The sequence below is a fragment of the Eptatretus burgeri genome, chromosome 2, assembly GCF_056783735.1.
Source record: "Eptatretus burgeri isolate ZD-2024b chromosome 2, Ebu_testis_v1, whole genome shotgun sequence".
In the NCBI taxonomy this organism is placed as follows: Eukaryota; Metazoa; Chordata; class Myxini; order Myxiniformes; family Myxinidae; genus Eptatretus; species Eptatretus burgeri.
In genome coordinates this window covers 80,054,322-80,075,564 of record NC_140962.1, presented here as the reverse complement: position 1 = coordinate 80,075,564, position 21,243 = coordinate 80,054,322, and the positions used below count along the sequence as shown (strand labels likewise).

At 42.3% G+C, this 21,243-nt stretch overlaps 1 protein-coding gene across 1 annotated transcript in view; it reads right to left on the bottom strand.

The window, feature by feature from the left end:
- Positions 1–975: 975 nt before the first annotated feature.
- Positions 976–21,243, bottom strand: part of PCCB (propionyl-CoA carboxylase subunit beta) — a 59,030-nt gene continuing 38,762 nt past the window's right edge. The window contains exons 10-15 of the mRNA XM_085869987.1: positions 19,379–19,502; positions 19,045–19,152; positions 13,678–13,778; positions 6,211–6,309; positions 5,942–6,041; positions 976–1,513 (exon numbers count right to left, since the gene is read on the bottom strand). Coding sequence (XP_085726113.1) covers positions 1,392–1,513; positions 5,942–6,041; positions 6,211–6,309; positions 13,678–13,778; positions 19,045–19,152; positions 19,379–19,502 — 654 coding nt within the window. The 3' untranslated portion in view covers positions 976–1,391. The remainder of the gene's footprint in view (positions 1,514–5,941; positions 6,042–6,210; positions 6,310–13,677; positions 13,779–19,044; positions 19,153–19,378; positions 19,503–21,243) is intronic.

Sequence of the window (21,243 nt, the reverse complement as noted above, 5' to 3'; positions counted from 1 at the left end):
AAATCGTCCACAAGACCAGCGGTCTGGCTCTCGGCCTAGTTAAGTGGACGGTACAAGTTGGTAGTATGTGTTAAACAAAATCTCCTGGTGCAATTCAAACCAAGAGGTGAAGTGCGAAGTAGGTTGGGTTTGTTGCTTGCTTCTACTTTTAACAAAACGGAGCTTTGAAATTTCAATACCTTCCTTATCAAGCAGCCTTCCAAAGCAAGGCATTCGCCATCGTGCTCAGTCCTTTGTTGCGAAACCTAAATTTATCGCAGCAATTTGTCCACGTAACGGCTTTGTGGAATACCAATCTCACGTTTGAGCTGGTGCCCTTGCTTCACACCACGACACCCTTCGATGTTGTGGAATCCAAAACAATGATTAGCCTCTTCTGAGAGGAGGTTGATACATGAGGCCTGCTGCTCCCATTTGCAGAATTTGTCAGTGGTGTCTATTTTGCACCGTCTCACTTTTGGTTTTTCTCCCCATTGTGTTTCAGCCAACCCCTCGTCACCCTCTCGCTGATGTACACATTCTTCTCATAAATGCACCGACTGGCTAACTTTTCAAAAATCGAAGCTCTTATTATTCCTCTTTCCTCACATTTATGATTGACATGGAGCATGCTAATAGGCAAGACCTTGAAGCAATCCGACAGGCCTACTACTCTCTCCAGGGCTTATAGTTGGCAAACCATGACCATGTCATTGTCTTATATCTCTACCGATTATTTTTACTCGAATCAACCATTCCCACACCTAGTCCTCTTGCTTGTATACCTCCCCCCCCAATTTCCCCATTAATTCACTCAACCGCTCATGTGCAACTGTTCCCCACCACCCCAATGGCAATATGCCAACCTATCCTCTGTTACTTTCCTTTTCGACAAGTCTAGACTTTGTGTCCAAAAAGTCCAATGGCAAAGTTATTTATTTATTTTCTAAGGTTTGAATAAATTAAAATGCACAGCAACAGTGAGGACAATACATCTGTGTCGCATTATATTTATTTTCAAGAAAGCATTTCCTTTGACCAGGTCCCTTTTCTCCAACTAATAGCAATAAACACCATTTCCTCAACATAAACGAGCATGGGCATTTAGTGTCGGCATGGCCGTGCAGCTAAAGTGGATAAATGGAAAAACCTGGTTGGCCAAGTTATGGGTTTGAAAGAAGTAATTTAAGGAATTGTATGAAAACAGAATTTTATTGCATAGCTCAGCCAATGAGAATGCAATGAGATTTTTGGTGAAAAACTCAGGTGGTCCTCAAGTCACCCTTGCCCACAAATAGAACAACCAACCAACCTCCCCGAGAATACAAGACCTGATAATTGAAGCAACCGGTTGTTATTTGATTATAGTGCAAATAAAATGGTGACGGGCAAGTATAGTATGCAGTGACGGTTCACAAAGGGATATTGGCATGTTTCTTCCATGGGTTATGTTGCAACTTTCTCTTTAGGATCTCGAGGTCAGCACAGGCTCGACGTCGGGTCTCACTGGGAGATATAATATCATCGACGAAACCTGCGAGGAAGGTGGAGGGTTACAAAATGTTTAGATGTAGCTGTGTCCATTCATGCATTAATATATACATACATACATACAGGGTGTCCCAAAAAGACGGGACAACTTTGGTTGTTAATATATTTAGAACCACAAATGATACGACGATACCCTTTGGTTTATATGATACAGAAACTCATAAAGTTTTGTGCACACCATCAATACACTTCAATGTGAGCTCTATTTGGAAAGCAAAAATGCATTTAGCAAAAAACTTTCCCATTGACATCATGTTATAAATCAAAGATGTATTCTTAAGGAGCTGATGTTCAGACCCCTTACACAACCTAACCAAACCAAATACAAAAGACATAACTCGGTAAATCAATGCAGAACATCAGTAAATGTATAATTAAATGAACACCCACCATAAATACATCAAAATAGAATAAAAATATATGAGTACAGTACTCAGGACTATACGCACCAATATAATAGAAGAGATTGCATGTGCAGGCCCAGAGATGTGTGGGTGGGGAGTGGTTATTTTGGTGGTGAGGCAGGACAAAGAGTTGCTAGACCTCTTACCGTGAATGCTTGATGGAGTAGATACAGGTCATTTTCTACTCATAATGTAGGGTTTGAGGAAAGTTTTACGAAAGTTACTTGATCCCACTTGATGATGTCCAAAATAGTGCAGTCCAAAGTACAAAGGATGTGCAGATTAAAAAAAATTAAAAAAACGTTCAATGGATGTTAATTTACAATACAATAGTACTTGTATTATTTGCATACTCTTCGCTTTACAAGAGAAGAGTGATCTTCCATTATACTAGAGAGCACATATGCTTCCCCTGCCCCTTTTGACACATGGTCGGGGGCGGGGGGGGGGGAGAGGATGGGCTTGAGCAAAAATACATTGCGTATCGGTGAAGATGCTTTAACCAGGAGTGTGTATAGCGAGGAGTGCCTGTATTTTACTGATATTCATTTGTTTAATGTTCTGAATTTGTTTCAAAGGACTAAATAAATAATGAATATAAATATCGAATCACAGGATGGTGTCGATGTCGCATTCTATTTCCTCCCTTCACTCTCACCGCTTCGCTAAACTCCGGAGCCATAATCAACGATGTCTTATAATTCTGCTTACGGCATCTAAATTTCCTTGCATTTGTCAGAGTGGAAGACGTGATGCCATTCCAGTGGGCAGCGCTTTCGGTCCAAACAGCACGGGAATTGGTGTCGTCTCCATTTCTTCTGTTTGTTTGTTTGTTTTTTGCTTTGGGATGGCGTTAATGCTGTTCTCTGGCCCTCCTATCCTATCAAATCCGACATCATCCCATCACCTTTACTTTAACAACTGCTCATATCTTAAAAATAAAAAAGTGATTACAAAAGCATGTTGCATGCATGCATAATGGCTATATTCATGATTTCACCAACGACCAAGTTTCTTTCATAAACCCTCATTTTTCATCTTCCAGATAGGTAAAAGAAAGAGAATTTATGGTGTAATTGTTTGTTCTCGCCCCTGGGTTCCCAACCTCGGGGTCGCGAAGTACTTCTAGTGGGGTCGCGGACTCATCTGAAAACTTAAAAAAAATGCTGTTTTTATGAAAAGTATGTAAATACACAGCGCTTGCCACATTCTTGACATTGCCAAGAATTACTTTCTCATTCCAACATTTTCTTCTGGAAATAGAAACTAAGGTGGGTTTTCCCGCTCTAATTCAGGTGATCAGTTGATGATATTTCCTCGTCAGCCAGCTGGCGCATGCGAGTTACAGTATGTTCGCAATTTTAAACGAGCATGCCCAGTTCTACCCGTAACGTGCATTGCTCTGTTAAAACCATATGGTGAACCCATAGTTGGTTCACGGTTCGGTTCAATTCGGCCACTTGGAGTGAAACCGTGCACTTTTACCCCCTACCCATCCACACCCCTGAAACCATGTTTGGGTTTTTGACTGCGATGGACGGACTCAAAGTTTGTGAGAGTGGAGGGACAGTTCCCACGCATGTGCGCAAGAATGGCTTTGACCATGTGAAGCTGACAATGACATGAAAGGAGTCATGTTTGCCCAGCGACATGGAGCACTGAAAGTTATAAGATAAAAAGTACTCGTTGTCAGATCAAAAGTTGCTTTGAAGTAAGGGTGCAAACAGGGTCCAGCAGGCATATAAATAGTTGGCCAAATATAAAGTTCTTCACATCATCTTTACAACGCTACAACTGCAACAACTACATCATCTCTACTTCTGCCGACCATTGGAATACCTGCGTGCGAAGTGTTTGAACTTTCTGGATTATTACTGGATACCACTCAGTGCCTCGATTATTCATTTTACGTCGTTTCTTATTGAAGAAGAGCCTTCTTGAACATTTCGTTTCTATACTATACCCAAAGTTGAAAGTTGTTACTTTTTGTGAAGGAATATGGCCGGCGCGTCGCGCGAACGACCTTACAATGACAAATTCATTGAGCTAGGTTTCTATTATGTGACAGAGCGTGGAGTCCAGAAACCTCAGTGCGTCATTTGTTATGAAGTACTTTCGAGTGAATCCATGAAACACAACAAGTTACAACGGCATCTGTCATCAAAACATACAGCATACAAAGATAGAGATTGCTCATTTTTCGAACGCAAGTTAACCGCCATTAGGAATTCCCGCTTGGATAAAGAAAGTAAATGTCATCAGACCAATGCACATGCTGTGGAAGCGCCCTCTGGTGTTTCGTTGCTCATTGCAAAAGCTAAAAAGCCACACACTATCGGCGAGGAACTGATAATGCCATGTGCCAAGAAAATGGTTTCTCTCATGATCGGAGAAGACATGGTTAGTAAACTCGCGATCATACCTCTCTCGAATAACACTGTTCATCGTAGAATTTGTGACATGAGTGAGGACATTACCGCACAGAATGTTACGGATATCAAGCAGTCACTTTGGCATGCCATACAGCTGGATGAATCAACGGACATTGCATCATGCGCACAATTTATGCTTTGGGTCAGATTCATCAAAGATGGTGATTTTGTGGACGAGCATTTGAAGTGCAAGTCATTGGAAACAACAACTAAAGGAGTTGACATTTTTACAAAAATCGAAACCTTTTACAATCAAGAAGGTCTGGACTTCAATAAATTGATTGGATCGACAACAGATGGAGCTCCTGCAATGCTTGGCAGGCATTCTGGCTTTAAAGCTAAGTTACAACGAGTGGCTCCTCATGCATTTATGATACATTGCATGATTTACCGGGAGGCGCTGGCTGCTCGCACAATGCCCAAAAGTCTCATGAACGTATTGTCGCAGGTGATAAAAATCGTGAATCACATCAAATGTAGCGCATTAAACACGAGGTTATTCAGATTATTCTGTCATGAAATGGACGCCGATCACATGAACTTACTGTTCTACACTCAAGTACGATGGCTTTCACGAGGAAACGTTGTTCTGCGTGCTTACGAGTTACGTGAAGAGTAAAGAGTTTTTACGTACACAAAACAAGAATGATTGGGTGGAAATGCTGGAGTCCAGTAACTGGCTTGCTAAATTGTGCTATTTGAGTGACATTTTTGAACGTATCAATGTGCTCAATCGTACGCTTCAAGGCAGAGACACGAATCTGATATTCTTCCATGACAAAATAAAAGGGTTTCTTGCCACACGAGCATTGTTGAAAGATAAAGTGAGTCGCAACCGTTTCGTATTATTTCCGCGCCTCTCTGCCCACCTGGAAGTTGAAGAATCCGAAGACATCCAAGTCGAGCATGTTTCTGGCGAAATCAATGAACACCTTCAGTCACTGATTGATCAGTTCGAATACTACTTTCCCGAGCTCGACATCCAGTCATTCACCGTGACCCGAGACCCATTCAGTGCACCATTAGATGCCATCACCGACGATGATATTGCCCAAGAGGAGCTTGTGAGACTGAAGCAGGATTCCGGAGCGAAATCATTGTACAAGTCCGTGTCTTTGTCCAGTTACTGGTGCAAATTGCTTGAATCCTATCCACATCTATCCGAGAAGGCATTACGGCTCCTAATGCCGTACCCTTCATCATACTTATGTGAAGTCATTTACTACAATGGTTGTGATGAAAACGAAGTTCCGCAATCATCTTGAAATCGAGAAAGACATGATCGTCGCGTTGAGTGGCATTGAGCCGTGCATTGCAAAACTCGTGGCTGAGAAACAGGCCCAGCCATCGCATTGATCATGATTGTATCAATAATTTGTCAAAAATATAAGTGGGCAATAAACGCGAACGATAATGATGTTTCATAGTGAACACATGTGACTTTGTTCTTCGAGGGGTCGCGCTCTGATGCTGAGATCTGGAATGGGGTCGCCACCAAAAAAGGTTGGGAACCACAGTTCTAGCCTGAGCAAAATAGTATAGTTTGAGCAGAGGGGGTGAAAAAAAAAATCATACCTCTGGATGCAGCGGGAAAAGGATTGGCAAATTTCTGCACGTATTCTTCTTCTGCTGCTAACTGGTCCTCCTTCCCTCTAAATATGATTTGCACAGCTCCCTTCACAACAAAAGGACAAGGATCATCATGCTGATATATAATACAGCTGTGTATAAAAGGAACATCTGCAGCAAAGATATATACATGTACTGAAATGATCATTGCAGTGGCATATCAGATTTTATAGTGCACGACTCAACAAAAAAAAATCAAGAACACTCAACATTACCTTTGCTCCCATAACGGCAACCTCTGCTGTGGGCCAAGCATAGTTCATGTCACCACGGAGATGCTTTGAACTCATGACATCATAGGCACCCCCATAAGCCTGTGGAGGGAAAGCATTTTTGCATGGACAAAACAAGACTGCCATAAACACAAAATTTAAACCAAACTGGTGATAAATTGCATGGTAATCTATGGTGCCGGTTAACAGTCCCCAATTTTGAGCAATTATTTATATTCTTGAAAAAGTGGAACTTGACTTCCTGAAAAGGCCAAATTGAATTATCAAGTTTAATATTAAAAAAAAACAGAATGCTGCATGCAACGATATTGCTTTGAGGAGAAAGTGCCTGCCTCACACTTTGCACTTGTGTGTGGAGTCGAGGGTGGTGGGACAAAGCGTAAAATGGGAAGCAGAGTGAAAATAGAGTGGTGGGAAAACAACCATACAAACAAGTGGTAGGTGAATTGGATAAGAGCAGAGGAGAGATGGGAAAATTGTAACCTGCAAATGAGGTGAGTATGGTGAGGATCGAAGGGGAAAAATCATGCGAGTAACAAAGAATAGCCCGTCTGGTGAGAAGTACTGAATCAGACAGGCAATTCCATTTGGCAGGAAAAAAACAAAACAATGGAGGTGAGCAGCAAGTGTGTGTGTATATATATATATATATATATATATATATATATATATATATATATATATATATATATATATATATATATATATATATATATATATATATATATATATATATATATATATATATAGATATAGAGATAGAGATAGAGATAGAGATAGAGATAGAGATAGAGATAGAGATAGATATAGAGATAGAGATAGAGATAGAGATAGAGATAGAGATAGAGATAGAGATAGAGATAGAGATAGAGATAGAGATAGAGATAGAGATAGAGATAGAGATAGAGAGAGAGACAGAGAGACACACTCTTTGTGGAAAATGCTGATGATGTTGAGTTTTTAATTGCACAACATCCTTGAGTCACAGGTATAAAACGAGAGCACCAGCACATAGGAGAGAGCGGTACTCAATTGAGGTGCAGAGAAATACCTTGTTGGCCATGAGAAGTTGAGATCTATTCGGGAGTTGGCATGATGGAGGATGCCCAGTCTAAAACTGGCTGTGGAAGCCTGCGTGGAAACGTAGTCTTCTCAGGAAAGGTTGTGTCTGATGGTGAGGCTCAGTTGATGATCAGAGTTTGGTTCGTTTACCAAGGCTGGCAGAAAGAGCAATGATACGAGAAGTGCATGGGTTACATGGCACATCTGGAGTATTGCACCAGCATCTGAAACTTTCCAGATCTGTTGAGAAGAATGCAGCTGCTGATGAGGATCAGTGAATTGGACAGTATCATACCACATAATGTGGAAGCATGCTTCAATCATGGAATTAGACATGTTACAAGGCTCTTAAACGTGAAAGAGGGGAACCGTTTATGACCTCAGAAGATGTTTTGAAGGCACTGGATCAACAATAGATATGCCAAGAAGTGCACATTCCAGGATAACGACTCCCGCTCAGGACCGATACATTCGTACGAACCATCTACGCAATCGGTTTCAAACTGTCCAGAGTACTGCAAACACTCTTTGAACCTCACAGGGTAAGTGTCAACACCATCTTGTGGAGTCTCTGTGATGCAGGGATCAGTGCTCATCGTGCTGTCCAGCAACCAAGACTTGCACCGCGACACATCCAAGCACACTTACGGTGGTCAAACCAGCACCTCCATGAACATGGGAAAGTGTTATGTTCAGCACCAAATCCAGTTTTCTCCTTGGAAGGCATGATGGCCATGCATGGGTCTACAGAAGACACAATGAGCAATGTGCCCCAGTCTGTGTCGAGGAAGTGTCATGATGTGGAGTGGTATTGCTGAAACTTTTCACACCAACTTGATCCGTATATCTGGCAATCTAATGGCAGATCTATCCATTGATGAGATCTTACAGCAACATGTGTTACCTACCCTTTAACAACAAGGTCCAAAAATCATATTTTGGGCATGATAATGCTCCTGCTCACAGGGCTATTCGAACAAGGAACATTCTTGTCAATGCCGACGTTAATGTCATGATACCCTAACCTGCCATCTCACCATATTTAAATTCAATTGAACACCACCAGGATATCACTGATCATCACATTTGAATCTTGCCAAGACAGTACAGACCCTCTGAGCTGGAACAGGAGCTGGTTTGGGTGTGGAGCTCACACGGTCAATGCGACGACCGTGCAATGCAGCGATTGCTGCTGGAGGTGTACATACCCGGTATTGAGATTGTTACTTCCACGTCAGATCCCAATGTGAAAACATTCACCACAATGAAGCATTATGTGATTCAGTCACAATGAAATGCACATGTAATTATTTATCATTTATCTCTTTCAGAGGTTTGCACCTCATGTATCCCACAAACAACAATCATATGTTTGTTTTTTTTAAATGGTGGAGAAAGCAAAACAACACCAACACCAACACACCTTTTCCCTTATCTAATGGTTATTCCTTAATATTTAATATTAAATTCTTCACCAACACCACTAAATTTTATTGGCAGGTGAACAATCACGGCTGAACGTTGGGATTATGAGAACGGACACAAATTGCATCAATATACGAGGTGTGGCAGTTGTCCAAGTTCAAAGGCGGTGGAGAAATGAGCATGGCAGAAATGCAGTCTTCAACGCCAAGATCATCAAAAACTATCATGTGAAGTTAATCACTGCAGATTCAGTTTTGGATACAAAACGATCTGGGAGATCAACATCACGTTCACCAGCAAATGTTCAGGTTGTGCAAGACAGGTTCACCTGAAGTTTATTAAAATCAGTGAAACGGGCTGCTGGAGAAAGTGGCTCCATACATGAACTTGAAAACAAAATTCATGATGTTCTTGGCAACGGTCCAAGACATTTCTTGGGAAGTCAGTCGAGAACCTATCAGTGGGATTACAAAAGTGCAGGAGAAATGTAGGAGCTCATGTGGCATTATAATTATTGCCATAAGAAATGGTTTTTCAGACTGTATGAGTCGGAGATATAAAATGAGGAATTAATACCTGGATGTGATGCAATCGTTGCAAAATATTGCATCACCTTTCAAAAAATAAATACAAGCAAGGCACTTCTTTCGTATGCAGCATGTGGCTGAGGGAAGCATCATTTTTTGGCGGGCACAGACTGCCGCAGATGCACTACCCCAACCCACCCTGCACCCTGTCGGGTAGAACAGGAACTGGGAATTTGGCCAGGGTGCAGCAGTAAATCGCTTACTCTCTGCAAAGGCCACTGCGGCATATTTAACATCCACACATCACGGTGGCAGAGTCGAGGCTGCTGATAGGTTCATTAACTTTCTTTCATGAAAAAGTCATGACGCAGGAGGAAGTCGGAGTTAGGAGTGGAGGAGTGGGGTTATTTGGAGGGCAGTTCGTCCGTGAGCGAGACAAAAATTCAGTATCAAATTTGGGGCAAAGGGAGACCTTACTTTTTTGGTGAGAAATAACCTATATTTCACGAAAATGTTTGCTGGCCCATCATCCATGTTCGCTTTTAGGCGTTATCCGCTAGGGGGTGCTCTTTGAGGGTAAAACTAACTGATTTTTTTTCTTTGCAGGTTTGCGAAGTAAAATGTATAAATAATTATCTAACTGTCAAGATCAATTTGTGTTTTGATGACAATAATATGGTGTAATTACATTATATATGCAATTTATTTAATGATAATGAACTACTTTTTCAATCTTCAAACGCATTTTTCTCCAATATCTTTAAAATCAACGAGACCGATTTTGCAGAAGTTCGACTGGAGCCCATACAAGTCGGCATTTTCTTGATTTGCAAACTGAAATGGGAAGAGGCAAGTCTGTGCCAAATAAAAGTGCCGTTGATTGCAGTCAGCATAGAAAATGTCACGCCAACATCACAATATGTTAAAGCATACTGCCGTGTCCAATATTATTATTATTATTATTATTATTATTAATTGACCACCATCACATACAGAGAGTAAAGCATGAAAGTATACACATCTTTTTGTGTATCGCACTTCTTTTTCGCCAACCCCTTCTTCCTTATACTTTCCTGTACTTCCTCATTCCACCACCAAGTCTCCTTATCTTCCTTCCTCTGTCCAGATGTCACACCAAGTACCTTCCTAGCTATCTCCCTCACAACTTCTGCTGTCGTTGCCCAATCATCCCACCCATCTTTACCACCATCCAACGCCTGTCTCACCTCCTCCCTAATAGTAGTAGTCCATTCATATAAACTGAATTTAGTAGTGTTCATGGAGCGGAATGCTATAAGTCAAGATGGAAAATTTTACTTTTGTTAAGAATCAATAGTCGTAAATCTGTTTAAGAACTTTGTGGCAAAATTTTGGAATGGAAGACGGATCGCTGTTCATTATAGTTGTAACGGAAGAGCTATCATGGACTGCATGATTAGTCGGGAGATTTTCGTCTCGAATAACTTCAAATGATTTTATTAACGAGATGCTTTCTGTAGAGCACAAGGTCCAGTCTAATTGCGAGATCCATATCTTACGTTGTCGAAATGTCATCCCGCCGTCACAGTGAAGATTGTTATTATTAAAGTGGTTTATAGGCTGAACGTTCAGCTCTTTGCACAAATCAAAAATAATTTGACCGTGTTGGTTTGATCTCGTGTCTGGGTTTCTTGTGTAATAACCGTTTTGCGAGTTAAAACGTTCGAGGTTTGGTATTCGTGCATTAAGGTCGCCCATAATACATACCTTTTCTTCGTTAATGCATTTTTCATGTTTGGTAGCAAAAACATTGAGTTGAAAGTATGGGGAATCCGACGGGGGGATGCAACAGGCCCCAATATATGATTCAGAACGCACGACAGACTAAACCAGACTTGATCTTTCTCTTTCTTGACATTGTAGACTTGGGGCCATGAGAAATTAGCCACAAGTACCCCGAAAATACAATGTTCACTGCTACGTTTCATTGGTAATTACATACAACATAGTGGGAGGCAATGATAACAGCTGTCTGATTCTGAACTTTGCACTTATTCTTCCCCACTGTCAGATTCTTTCTCTGAAGTATAGCCATCGGTAAGGTTGTCCTCTATGTCGTCTGTCATTTTGTACAGTCTTTCACAGCCTACAATCGTCTGTGCACTTCAAGCCATTAACCATACATTCGCAGGTTGGGAGTTCACAAACACGGCGGCATTTGCATGACATGAACTCTAGTACTACTTGTGGTGCAGGTGGACCACTCATCCACAGAACATCCAGATTGCCGTCATCTACAACGACCCAGCCATACCCAGGCTCAGGAGCTGGCACATCAGGATTGGCCTTCAAGCTCCGTCGCCAGACTGTACACTGATAGTTTGCTCGATGGGCATGTTGTTCCAGGCAGTCCTTGCATGGAGGTAGTTGTCGAGACTCGACTCCCCCCTTCTTCGCTCGCCGCATGCTGAACCTCAGGGCATTCACGCCCGTCTCGGGAGTCCTGGCTGCATATAGGCGACAGGTGAATGACTCCAGTGCCGACATGTCAATTGTGAGGGACCAGGTTTCGCCTAGAGCTGCGAAAGTATCGCGGAACACCTTTTCCTTGCATATCAGCTTGAAGTCTTTGATTTTGCCTTCACCAGAAAAGGCACTGACCGTATCGCATCCGGTATATGCATGTAGACCAGGCAAGGCCAGACAAACTTCATCCCCCATCATTTCTTCCATTCTGTCAATGCTAAATATCCTGTTCCTGCCCTTTGCAGCGACATGCATGTATAGCCTGCACGGTATCCTCCTGCAGAATGCCAGACATAAGATCAAGACATCAGTGTCTTCTGACACTATGACGACTGACTTGAATTTGGATTTCCCAGCATGAGCTGCATGCAACAATAGCCGCGTATCAGCTTCTTCCTGGTTTGAAGCAAGTTGCTGGACATCCAATGTGACTCCATCCTCTGTAATCCTGAAGCACTTGCTACCATATGTCACGAACAGTTCCTTCCCACCAAGTTTGTTCTGTTTATTCTGCCAGTCCTGAGCGAAGAAGTGGGTAAGGTTTTCCTTGCTCACAGAACATGCCAACAAACGCCTCCAGTTCTTTATTCTATGTGTTGGGATTATAACCGAAAACAGGACTACTTGAGATGAACCACGCTTTACTCGTTCTGCATTCCTCATGGAGAAATCCCAATAGACATCGAAGACTACGTCTATGCGTTTTCTGCCTGGGTAGGTCTGCAAGACAGTTTGGAACAGCTCCTCGGAAACTTCTGCAAATGTTCGGTTGTCACCACTCATCTTATGGACCAGGGCCATGCCGTCAATGATAGAAGCACTTGGTAACGCAACATCATTTGCAGGAGAGATATCCTTATATATATCAATATCAACTCACTCTCGCCAGATTCCAATTTCCGACAATATTTCTACTTACAAACTAGCAAGAATATTAGAAAGATGTATACATTTTGGTGTACAACAAACTTGACAAAACGGATATGAGCTGCGTGCAGTGAAATAAGAGAAAATCGCATTTAAACGTTGGAAATTCAATTAATTTGCAATTAATTTCCACTCTAAATTTAAGGATTTACCGACTTTACAATAGGAAATCACCTCAGTCCAGCATTGGATAAGATGCAGGATATGAATAGACGTAAAATACCGCGAAAAAAGGAATTGTTATTTTTACACCCTAATAGCGCCCCCTAGCGGATATCGCTTAAAAACGAACCTGCATGAAGGGCCAGCAAGAGATTTCCGAAACTAAACATTATGACCTACCAAAAAAAATGACATGCCGCTTTGGCCCTCGTTTGATACCGATCTCTGAAATTTGGGGGTCCAGCTCACGGACTAAGTGGGATGGGTTAGGTATTGTGAGCTTTGCAAAATAATGAGTTTCGATAAGCTTAGATTATACTTCCTGACTTTTAGACTTATACCACTTCTCAATGTGCTGTTGCACTTCTTGCCCCCTTTGTATTCATCACTCATTTGTCCCCTTTGTATTCCCACTGGGGAAAAAACTAATATCACCTTCCTCTGTCCATCCAATCTCACCCTTTACTCCAGTCCTTCCAGAGAGCAGCTCAAATATTTCAAGTCACCACTTTTACCTGCCCTTTGGAGGCTTGATGGTCCATATTCCCAATCATCCACCTGTTCCCCAATACATGTCAGCTTGTTAATCTTTTACTCTGTTATCTAGGCTTATCTTCTTCTACAATGGCTACAATTATTCCCACATTCGTGTGTGATTGGCCCAATTTTTCACTAATTGGCTGGCCAGGCCTGAAGTTCATTATCTGGGCTCATGGAAAACCGAAATTGAAATGTAAATCAGTTATGTATGAACATTATGCCAAATTATTCTCCAAAATGCCTTCACAATTATGCAAGAAAATGATGATCCCTTCATTCAGAGACAAACCCATTAAGTTACCTTGCGAGTAATGACAGTTATTTTTGGCACTGTTGCCTCGGCAAAGGCAAAGAGAAGTTTGGCTCCATGCCGGATTATCCCACTGTACTCTTGATTTGTTCCTGTATGAAGATGAACACACAGATCATCGCTCAGCTCGGAGTGGAGTACATGCAGTGGTTCATGGTTGGGAAATCAACATTCAGGCCAATATAAACATTTGGGGGTGGAGGGTGGGGGAGAAGAATTTGGGTGCATTTGCAATCAGAGACAACAACAACAACCATTCCTTGTATGCCATGAGGCACATAGTGCTGCCGAGGCAGTTTCATTTGACTAACAAGTACAGTCCTAGATGGGTCGCCACTCTGACACAGGATACTCGAACGGCTTATTATCCCAATAAGCTGGTACTCATTTTGCCGACCTCGGAAGGATGACAGGCTGAGTCAACCCACCTGGTGTTATTTCAGTGGAACGACAGGGGCTCAAATTTGGGACCCTAAGATCTTAAGCCAGCCACGTTAACTATTAAGCCGACACCAGGCTTGCAATCAGAGATAGATCCTATAAAGGTATCACAAAAACAATTGAATGACCAAAAATAAACACCAATCTTCAACCAGATGATGAAGAACACAAGTCCCATTTGGTCGGGTGGCCAAAGAAGGTAACCCCTATATGTTTGATCAAGTTTTTTTTTATTGTTCATTACTCATCTCTACCATATGTTTGATGATATGCAGGTGGGTGTGGACGTCTCACCCTCAAGGGGAAATGAGAAAGTCAGAAAATCCAAAATAGTCACAACAGAATGGAGAAAAATCAACTCGTATTCGTATCTTCACAACTAGCAAAGGTATAAACATGATTGATTAACATGTCCTTTTATATGTTTTCTTAAATGAGGAATCTGATGCCATCATTATTTACTAATAAAAAAAGGAAATCCAGAGCCATATATGTGTTATATATTACCGCTGATGTGGCGAGAAAAGACTGCACTGTATCTCAATTTCAACAACCAGATATCACATAGCAATGATTAATTCACTTTACGTTTCAGATGTAGAAAATAAGATTATACTTCGTCTCAGAAAAAAAGCCGATGTGAAACAATATATATTATTATTTTGTGTTTGTAAACAAATCTAAATGTTTCATAACATACAAAATGACTGCCGTATAGAAACGCTGGCATTGTTTAAACCGTCACATTCACATCTTTCTTCTTAAAGCTCTTTCCTGACAATACAAAGTCAAGTTCTTCAGCTCTCTTTCGTGACACTTCCTGGTGCATTTGAAAAATATGATGGGAGCGATGCAGCGGGTACATGTGGCATCGCCAGTTTATTGCTTTGTGACCATAATATACAACAGAATGATACTGTTATGTTTGTGTGGTAGATGGAGTAATTTCCTAGGAAAGATAGGATTGTGTTGTGTAGCATTGTCCATGGATGAGCAGGAGACATGTCGATGTGATTTAAGTAAGGAAAACTGCGACTTAAGATTATGTCACCGCACGGGGGGGGGGGGGGTGCCGTGTCAATTAGGTAGGGTTTAAGGCTAATTTATCCCAGTATGCGATTACCCCCTGTGACCTTTTCCCATGTTTTTGCACTTACAAAACCAGAAATAAAAGAATTACGTTCTTATAACATATGCCTGGTGTTGGCTTAATGGTTAGGGTGGTGAGCTTGGGATCTGAGGATCCTGAGGTCAAATACCACTCTGCTGTTGAAGAAATACCACATGGGGTGAACTTTGCCAGTCATCCTTCCGAGGTCGGCAAAATGAGTGCCAGCATTCTGGAATAATGTCGGAGTGGTGACCCATCCAGGATTGTGTCCAATAGCCATGGAGACTGCTTAAGCAGCACCAACGCTCTGCACAGAGTATGGTCCCAATGGATGGATGGATGGGTTGACTCAGCCTATCATCCTTCCGAGGTCGGCAAAATGAGTGCGAGCATGGTGGTACACTGTGTCAGAGTGGTGACCCATCCAGAATTGTGTCCAATAGCCACCGATGGATGGATGGATGGGTTGACTCAGCCTATCATCCTTCCGAGGTCGGCAAAATGAGTGCGAGCATGGTGGTACACTGTGTCAGAGTGGTGACCCATCCAGGATTGTGTCCAATAGCCAAGGAGACTGCTTAGGCAGTGCCAACGCTCTGCACAAAGTAGGGTCCAAATGGATGGATGGTTATTATAAGAAGAGCAACAACAATAACAGAGCCAAACATTCCGGAGCAGGCGAAAACCCTGCCTTCTCGGCTTCGGACCGGTAAGTCACGCCCCGAGGCTTGGGGTTGGTCGGGATGATATGAGAAGGTACAAGAGGACATGATATGGAGAGTAGATAGTTGGGGAGGTACGTGTTGGAGATGGAGGGTCTCGCTCGCAGGCTTCTCCTCGACAAGACGAAGAAGGCTGCGGGGTTTTCGTGTTCATGCTGTGTGAATTTGCTCACATGCTGGAGCAAGATGCTAGCCATTACTGTTCGGCTGAGTCACGAAGTTGTACGAGAGAGAAGAGAGAAGAGAGAGGAGAGAGGAGAGAGGAGAGAGGAGAGAGGAGAGAGGAGAGAGGAGAGAGGAGAGAGGAGAGAGGAGAGAGGAGAGAGGAGAGAGGAGAGAGGAGAGAGGAGAGAGGAGAGAGGAGAGAGGAGAGAGGAGAGAGGAGAGAGGAGAGAGGAGAGAGGAGAGAGGAGAGAGGAGAGAGGAGAGAGGAGGAGAGAGGAGAGAAGAGGAGAGAGAGAGGAGCGTGCCTCTCAGCCATAACTCAGCGCAATCTTATTGTGTGTTCGAGGAGGAAGGTGGGCCATCTTTGTGAGCGGACCTGGTGTAAGAGAGGAGTGGGGTCAGCAGGTTGGTTCATGAAAAGAAGCTGCATGGTGGTTGGTGAGCCCTGGCGTTGAATACCGCCTCATGAATTACCTGACGCACATTTCCCGCGCAGAGAGTGGCTTGGCGCCATTTTTGGGTGCGGTTTCCCACACAAGACGACGGGGTTCGATCCGCAAGCTCCTAAACGATCATCTCTGGACAAAGCTAAGTACCAGAATAAAGGGAAGGATTTTCTTTTGTTCCATCTTTCCTCTTGTCTGTATCTGAGTGTATGTGGAGACGTCTCAAAATTAGCTTTGGTTTACCTCACGTTTTTATTATCACACGTTGATTTATTTCCATTACAAACATTTAATTTATGTTCATTAAACCCTTGTTTATTAACATTGCCTGTGTCTGTCTGTTCATTGTGGGTTTGAGTATAAATCCTTGTGCTTCCATCATGATGTATGCCACTGGTACACGCCTCTGCCACCCTCCATTCCGTGTGCACTATAACCTCCAAAGTAGAATTGTTCGGCTATCCATCCAGGTCGGTGTTATCCTCCCGTCCACGACAATTAGGTCGGGGTAATTAACTGAACTGGGTGAACACAACTATATATATATATATATATATATATATATATATATATATATATATATATATATGTATATATGTATGGAACATATATAGTGAACACAGTAATATAGTGAACACAACTATATATATATATATATATATATATATATATATATATATATATATATATATATATATATATATATATATATATACACACACACACACACACACACACACACACACACACACACACACACACACACACACACACACACACACACACACACACACACACACAACTGTAGAACTGGCTGATTTCATCTTTCTTGAGTAATCTGATGGTGTCACTCCCTTGCATTTCAGACCACAAGCTGGATGCATGACAATCATTGTAAGGTCGAGGACTTGCCAATTAAGGAAAATATGTTAGTGCCAAAATAGTCTGATAAAACCTGAACTAACCCGTGCTTCGCATCCGATATTCCTTGCTGAGCAAGGTTATTAGCAGCAGCTACAGCTGCTGACTTTTTGAAACGAAGGACTTCGTCATAGCTGCATGTAACACGGTAGTCATACACGTGGGACAGTAATGCTTTTGAGTCTCTCATCAACATGCCCAATGCTTTCTGAAGATTGGATGGTTCACCATTGACCAGGTTTGTGATTGTTTCCAATTAAAATCTGGCAAGGATTTGTCCAATTTTGGAGAAATTTAGCCAATAATGTCTGCAATGTGCTTCAAATAGATTTGGCAGCTGTGTCTGTCAATGTGGGTACTGTAGCGTGATTTATCACATACGATTGCCTTGCACTCTTTTACGAACACTTCCAGGGATATGATCTTCATCATAGTCTGAAATTTTTGAGCATTTTAGCAGTGTTAGCTTTGAACGTCATAATGCTTGCAAAACCCGATGAGGATAGCACAATAAGTTCCCCTGCAAAATGACAACGTAGCTCATCAACCAGACGTGCCCTACTTAATGTACAACCTGAATGACTTGTCAACTCTTCGAACAATTGAATTCCTCACATGATCTTTGTCAATGCACAAAGTCTTGATGATATACTCCAATGCCAAGTGTACTTCATCTTGAGTTGCCACTGCCTCATGCTCATCTTGCGGCAATTACTGCTTTGCAAAGAACCGACTCATGCAATCCCTGTGGAATCGAGCTTCCACTGCATGCAAGTCACTCAATGCACCTTGTACTCAGTCTCACCTGGTCTGCCCAGTCATCTCCTCGGACGTCACATTTCTCAAGCAAATAAAGTATGCAAGGTTCACAGCCATGGTTCGAATGGGGAAACCACCGAATAGACAGACAGAGGGAGCCGATTACAATATCACCCCCCCCCCCAGGTTTTTTTTCCCAAAAAGCGTGGAGATGATATGCTGCACGTGCATATTGGTTGCCATTTATACAATCTGCATTGTACCACATTATTTCAAGAAGATATGATGCTGTTTGATTCTCCACAACTGAAAACAAAATTATTTTGGTCATGATCTTACGTTATACGGTTGATAAATTTGAGTCATTTCCCTCCACGTTGACAGCCATGTGCAGCAATATATATATATATATATATATATATATATATATATATATATATATATATATATATATATATATATATATATATATATATATATATATATATATATATGGCTGCCATTTTTAAAATAAATAAATAAATAAATGTAGCATCAGATTCCTCACATCTGAAAACATATAAAAGGACATTTGAATGTTAGCAACTTATGTAGTTGCAAAGATATGAAAATAAATATTTCTTTATGATTCCATAGTGGCCATCTCAGATTTCCTGACTTTTTGCTTTCTCTCTCCTCAGGTCCACACCCACCTGTATATCATCAAACTTAGGCTGAAGATGAATAATGAACAAGAATAAAGAAAACAATTAGCCAGAAACAAGCTCCCAGAAAGAGGGATCAATGACTTTACCAGGCAAAAAACCAGGAACATCTACAAAGGTGAGGAGAGGAATGTTGAAGGCATCACAGAACCTCACAAAGCGAGCTCCTTTTATGGATGCGTTGATGTCCAAGCAACCTGCAAAATGGTAAAAACAGCGAATTCAAGTCAAAAAACAAGACCAAGATTCGTTTGATATTTGTATCAAAGATTCTGGTCCTTGGCTTTGAGTTCCGTGCTCAGTCAATGCGTTAATTGGCCACATTTTAGGGCTCAAATTTACACCACAATAGGTACGAATCTTGTCGCAATATCAATAACATTACACACAAAACAGCACTGATTTAATTGTTGGGTGACTGACCAGAAGCAACCTTGGGTTGGTTTCCAACAATGCCGACGGTTCGGCCAGCCATGCGACAGAATCCAACAACAATGTTCTTGGCATAATTTGGCATTATCTCAAAAAAGTCTCCCTCATCCACAATCTATGGCACAAGACATGCATTTCAAAAGTCTGATTGATGGAATATAAGTGTGTCAAATGAATAGTTTCAACTTCATACCCACAGCATGTACAAAATGACAGTATACATGAAAAGAAACAATTTTGACAATTGGATATTACATTGAAGGCAAATATAATACCTGCTTTAAAATCAGTGTGTGTGTGTGTGTGTGTGTGTGTGTGTGTGTGTGTGTGTGTGTGTGTGTGTGTGTGTGTGTGTGTGTGTGTGTGTGTGTGTGTGTGTGTGTGTGTGTGTTATGGGTTTCAGGGGTGAGCGTGCTGGGATGCACGAGGGATTTCTCTCAGACCCGCCGCTCGATCTTCGACCCTGAAGCTGCAAGCCACGAATACCTCCGCAGCCCTTCAGGTTGTTAAACAACCGTGTAAGTCCGTTGAGGTGATTAAATCAAGCAAGGTCCTCATGCCCAATTAGCTCGAGTTACCTTACTATACAATTTAATTCCTGCAACTGGGAAACCGTCCACCCCATTTATTTATCAATTACGGCTGAGTGAACCGTGGGTGAATGTCGGCTATCCGACTGGAGCGAATTACTGGGGTACAACTTCCCATCTATCTAATACGTGCACACCGTAAGACCAATGAAGAAAAAGCACAACTGGGCAGGTTTGAAGTGTTTCACAAATATAAAACACGTATTCACATCAATATACAAAACGAGCACATATGGATATCAAAGACACAAAGAAAAAGCAATTCACCCCTCGCACGTAAGTTCTCCTTAAAATCACTTAATTACCTCGGGATGGACAGGCGCAACAATCAGCAGGACAAGTAGAGAGGAGGAAGAGGAAGATAGAGGAAAGAACGAGGCGTGGTTGCAGCCACGCAACTCACCCTGTACAAACAAGCGGTTTGCATTGGTCCAAATTGCAGGGAAGGGAAGGGAAATGGAGGAGGTGAAATGTGGTGGGAATGTTGGTGTGGTGTCAAAGTGTCATGTGTTGCTGGAGCCCCCGCACATGAGGACCTTGTGCTTCGTTCGCCCAGCTGGATCAGCAAACAGGAATGACTTTTAAACATGAAAAGCTTGTGGATAGGAACGGCGGCAAACAGCAATGACGTGTGGACAGAAACGGTGGCAGACAGCAATGACTTGTGGAGAGGAACGGCGGCAGACAGCAATGACTTGTGGACAGGAACGGCGGCAGACAGCAATGACTTGTGGACAGGAATGGTGGCAGATAGCAATGACTTGTGGACAGAAACGGCGGCAGACAGCAATGACTTGTGGACAGGAACGGCGGCACACAGCAATGACTTGTGGACAGGAACGGGGGCAGGCAGCAATGACTTGTGGACAGGAACGGTGGCAGAGGCTCTCTACCCGTTCAGCCGCCTTTTATAGAGGTCAGCTCGAGGTGTGGTCACAGCGTTTTGGCATTGAACGTAGACCTCTTGTATCATCTGCTCAATGGCTCATGCGTGGCCAGAGATTCGGAGGATCGGTCCAACAAGCACACCCCAACCCCCTTGAGAGCAGCTTTGGTGTCTCCGTTAGTAGCAGCGTCAAACACTTAGGAACTGCCATGCAGGCTGATAACAATTGTGGCGCTAATGATCGCAGTGCATGGTGCATTAAATACACGTCAGTATAATTGTAATGTCGGTGTGGTTGAGGTGTGGGAGGGTGCAGAAAAGGTTTTGAAGTCAGGGGATATTAAAATGGATTCAATGAAAAGGGGGATGTACTGGGTTTG